At 58.0% G+C, this 4,090-nt stretch overlaps 1 protein-coding gene across 1 annotated transcript in view; it reads right to left on the minus strand.

Annotated features, from left to right (window-relative positions):
• Positions 1-77: 77 nt before the first annotated feature.
• Positions 78-4,090, minus strand: part of LOC103777333 (neurobeachin-like protein 2) — a gene marked incomplete at both ends in the record, with an annotated part of 10,098 nt that continues 6,085 nt past the window's right edge. The window contains 7 exons of the mRNA XM_008944886.1: positions 78-227; positions 488-793; positions 1,169-1,306; positions 2,803-2,962; positions 3,054-3,232; positions 3,283-3,432; positions 3,497-3,958. Of these exons, the coding sequence (XP_008943134.1) occupies positions 78-227; positions 488-793; positions 1,169-1,306; positions 2,803-2,962; positions 3,054-3,232; positions 3,283-3,432; positions 3,497-3,958 (1,545 nt within the window). The remainder of the gene's footprint in view (positions 228-487; positions 794-1,168; positions 1,307-2,802; positions 2,963-3,053; positions 3,233-3,282; positions 3,433-3,496; positions 3,959-4,090) is intronic.

Below are 4,090 nucleotides of genomic sequence, written 5' to 3' on the forward strand. Positions count from 1 at the left end.
CGGGGTGAGGAGGATGTCCCCAGGATGGCATCCCTGGGAGGAGGAGCACATCCCCAGGGGTGTGGAGCAGGCAGTACCTGGAACATCTTGCGGCTGGCCGCCTTCTCCTGCTCCCGACGTTGGGAGCTGCTCATCATGGCATCGTAGCAGGCATTCCAAAAGTTGGACATGTGGTCGTGGCTCTTGGCAAAGGTGTCCATCTCAAACTGAGCCATGGTGGGCTGCACCTACCGAGAGAACCAGAATGAGAGGGGAGGCGTTGGCAGGGCTTGGCACCCACCAACCATCCCCCTGGGCTCGGCACCCACCAACCATCCCCCCCTGGGCTTGGCACCCACCAACCATCCCCCAGGGGCTCCCAGGAGTTCTCCTGCAGGCTGTCCCAACCTGGTGGTGACAAGGGGACCCCACCCCAACATGGACCCATCTCTAAGCCTGGGAAGGAGTTCCCCAACAGCGAAGCCACCCCACGCCCCGCGGCACCCACGTGCTTCTCGATGAAGCTCCTCCACTCCGGGGTGGTGCAGAAGAGCTGGAAGTCCTCGTAGAAAGTGGGGCTGCCGTTGGTGGGGGGCAGGGAGGGCAGGAAGAGCTGCAGCTGCAGGGTCTCGTAGCACTGGTCCATGAGTGTACGGACGATGGGCACCAGCCAGGAGAAGGTCTCCGACTGGGCGTCCAGAGAGCGCCGCAGAGGGGTCTCCAGCTTGCCCAGGAGGTAGCAAGCTTCATCCTTTTTGGGGGCTGAGGAGGTCTGCAGCAGGCTGTGCAGCTTCACGTACGCCAGCGAGTGCAGCTGGAGGGGGACATGGGGGGACACGGGTCAGTGGGGACCCGGCACTGCTGGCTCCATGGTTGGACTCCATGATCTCAAAGGTCTCTTCCATCTGTGATTCCATCAGAGGGGGCTGCTGGCTCTGCCCCAAAAGGCTGGGGTCTCAACACGAGGCCCACCAACGGACCCAGGTGACCCGGCACTGCTGGCTCCATGGTTGGACTCCATGATCTCAAAGGTCTCTTCCATCTGTGATTCCATCAGAGGGGGCTGCTGGCTCTGCCCCAAAGGGCTGGGGTCTCACCACGAGGCCCACCAAGTGACCCACCTGGGGGCACCACGAGCCCCAACAAGTGACCCACTTGGGGGCACCACAAGCCCCACCAAGTGACCCACCTGGGGGTCCTGCAGCAGGATGTAGCCCACGAGGATGCGCAGACCCGTCTGGGCCATCTCCTTGAGGTCAGAGGTGCCGTTGGCCAAGTGGTACCAGACGCCCAGCTTGTCCAGGAGACTGCTCACCCCCTCGTAGATCTAGGGGGGAACACACAGTGAGACCCCTCCACCTCTCCAGGGTGCAAAGCCACCAGGTCTGTCCTGGTCACCCAGCCACCCTCGGCTTCGCTTGACGTGGGGTTTGGGGTTAGTCCCAGCTCATAACCCTGATGACAGACTGGGTAGGGTTTGAGATGAGGATTTTGGGTTGGGGCTCAGGGTATGGGTTTAGGGTGAGGGTGCAGGGTTAGGGTTGGGGTTTATGGCCAGGATGTAGGGTTAAGGTTGAGGATTAGGATTTAGAAGGCACAGCTATGAGTGAAGGTTAAAGTTTAGGGTTAGATTTTAGGGTATAGGATTGGGATTGGGGTTTACAGTAAATCTGGAGGGTTTGGACTAGGGGTTGGGACTGGGTTTAGGACTAGGATAGAGGATTTGGGTTAGGACTGAGGTTTATGGTGAGGATGTAGAGTTGAGGTTTAGGATTAGGATTTAACAGATTTATAAATCAGGAGTTTAGGTCATAGGATTAGGATTTTGGTTTACAGTAAGGTGTTAGGATTTGGGATGAGGTTTAGGGTTGGGGTTTACCAAAAGGATTAGGGTTAAAGTTTAGGATTAAGATTTAGGGTTTAGGGTGTAAGATTAGGATTTGGGTTTACAGCAAATGTGTAGGGTTGGGATTAAAGGTTGGGACTGGGGTTAGGGCTAGTGTAAAGGATTTGCTTTAGGACTGATATTTATGGCAAGGACGTAGGGATAAGGTTTAGGATTAGGATTTTGGAGGTGGTTATGAGTCAGGACTATGGTTTAGGTGTAGGCTTTGGGGTCTAGGGCCAGGCTTTGGGGTTTACAGCAAGGGTGTAGGGTTAAGGTGAAATTTCAGGTTTAGGTCTTAGGGTTTAGGATCACAGTTAGGGTGTAGGGTGAAGGGTTGGGGTTTACCAGAAGGATGTAGGTTTAAGGTTTAGGATTAGAGTTTAGGAAGTAGAGTTCCATTTTCAGGTTTTGAGTTAGCATTAGGGTTTAGGGTTAGGGTATGGATTTATGGTAATGGTGTAGGGCTAGGCAAAAGCTCAGGATTAGGGGTTTAGGGTTTACAGTAAGAATGTAGGGTTAGGATTAACAGCAAGATTTAGAGTTAGCTTTACAGGTTATGAATTAGGGAGAGGGTTTAGGGCTAGATCTTTGCATATAGGATTAGAATATTTGGTCTGGGTTTTTGGTAAATTTGTAGGATTGGATTATGGGTTAGAACTGGGTTTAGGGGTATAGGATTGGGCTTCACAGCAAGCCTGCAGGTTTAGGGTCGAGCCTTAGGGTGAGAGCTGGGGTTTAAGGCTGGGCTGTAGGCCTAGGGCTAGGTCAGGGTTTGATTTATGGGTTATAGTTACAGCTCAGGAGTAAAGAACAGGATATTCTCTGAGCCTAGGCTGAAGCGCTGCAGGGTTTAGGCTTAGGCCTGACACCAGGGACCAACACCAGGGTTGAGAGCTCGGGTTTGGGATGGGGCAGCCCTCCCTGTCCCCCTGCACCTTCTCGCTCCAGAGGGCCTGGTTGTTGTGTCCCTCAGAGAACAAGAAGTCCTGGAGCAGGCGCAGCAGCTTGAGGGCGTTGTGGGTGAGGGCGGGCAGAGCCCCCGGCCCCGACTCCTTCAGGTCCGTCAGCGCCGACTCCAGCATCATCTCCAAGAGGCTGCAGCAGGGGAGGGGGCTCCAGAAAGTGTTCCTCCCTTCGGGGGTGGACCCCCTCCCTCCAAATTCCAGACCCGGGGTGTGGGACTCACCTCCTCTTGATCTCGTCGGGGGGCCGCACCAGCTCGCACGCCGTGCCCAGCTTGGTGAGGACGGAGAAGACCTGGCCCCGCTCCCTCCACGCCCCCTCGTCCCAGCCCTCCACCCCACGCCAGGTCACCGAGAAGATGATGTTGGTCAAGAGGTTGCACAGCTCCTCCTCGGGCGTTTGCTGCCAGCACAGAGGAAGGGTGAGGGATCCAGCGCCCGGGGGGGCCGCACCAGCTCGCACGCCGTGCCCAGCTTGGTGAGGACGGAGAAGACCTGGCCCCGCTCCCTCCACGCCCCCTCGTCCCAGCCCTCCACCCCACGCCAGGTCACCGAGAAGATGATGTTGGTCAAGAGGTTGCACAGCTCCTCCTCGGGCGTTTGCTGCCAGCACAGAGGAAGGGTGAGGGATCCAGCGCCCGGCCTAGCCGCTCTCGGCCGTGGCCACCGAGCTGGTGCTGGCCAGGTCAAGGCCCAGGTCAAAGGGGGAGGTGGAGAAGGGCGAGAGGGGGTGGTAGACGCCGTCGAAGGGTGGCCCGTCGCCGGGGTTGGAGGACGAGCGGCTGGCCCGGTCGGAGGAGTCGAAGGATTTGAAGTTGTAGGAGTGGAAGGACTTGGCGCGGCCCCCGGGGGAGATGGAGTGGTCGGAGAAGCCCTCGGAGAGCTCCTGGTCCGAGGCCTCGTAGCCCAAGGGCAGGAAGACATCCAGCTCCTGCAGCTCGGCCGGCGGTGGGCTCGCCCCGTCCTTGCCCGGCGGCTCTGAGGTGGGGGGGAGCTCCAGGAAGCCCCCGTTGGCCACGTGGGACTCGTAGGACTCCTTGACGTAGAGCTTGGTGAGTGTGTCCTGCCAGCCGGGCAACCTGGCCAGCTGCTTCACCATGTCCTGCTGAGCGTAGATCAAGTGGAAGAGCTGCAAGAGGAAGCCAAAGGGGAGACCCGATGAGGTTGCCCCAGCTCCTGGTGGTCTCTGGAGAGGGTTGACCCCTCCAAAGGGCAGGACGTTCGCTCCTGAGCACCCCAGATCCTCCATAACCATCCCGAG

The sequence above is a fragment of the Merops nubicus genome, unplaced genomic scaffold (assembly GCF_000691845.1).
Source record: "Merops nubicus isolate BGI_N331 unplaced genomic scaffold, ASM69184v1 scaffold25867, whole genome shotgun sequence".
Taxonomy (NCBI): domain Eukaryota; kingdom Metazoa; phylum Chordata; class Aves; order Coraciiformes; family Meropidae; genus Merops; species Merops nubicus.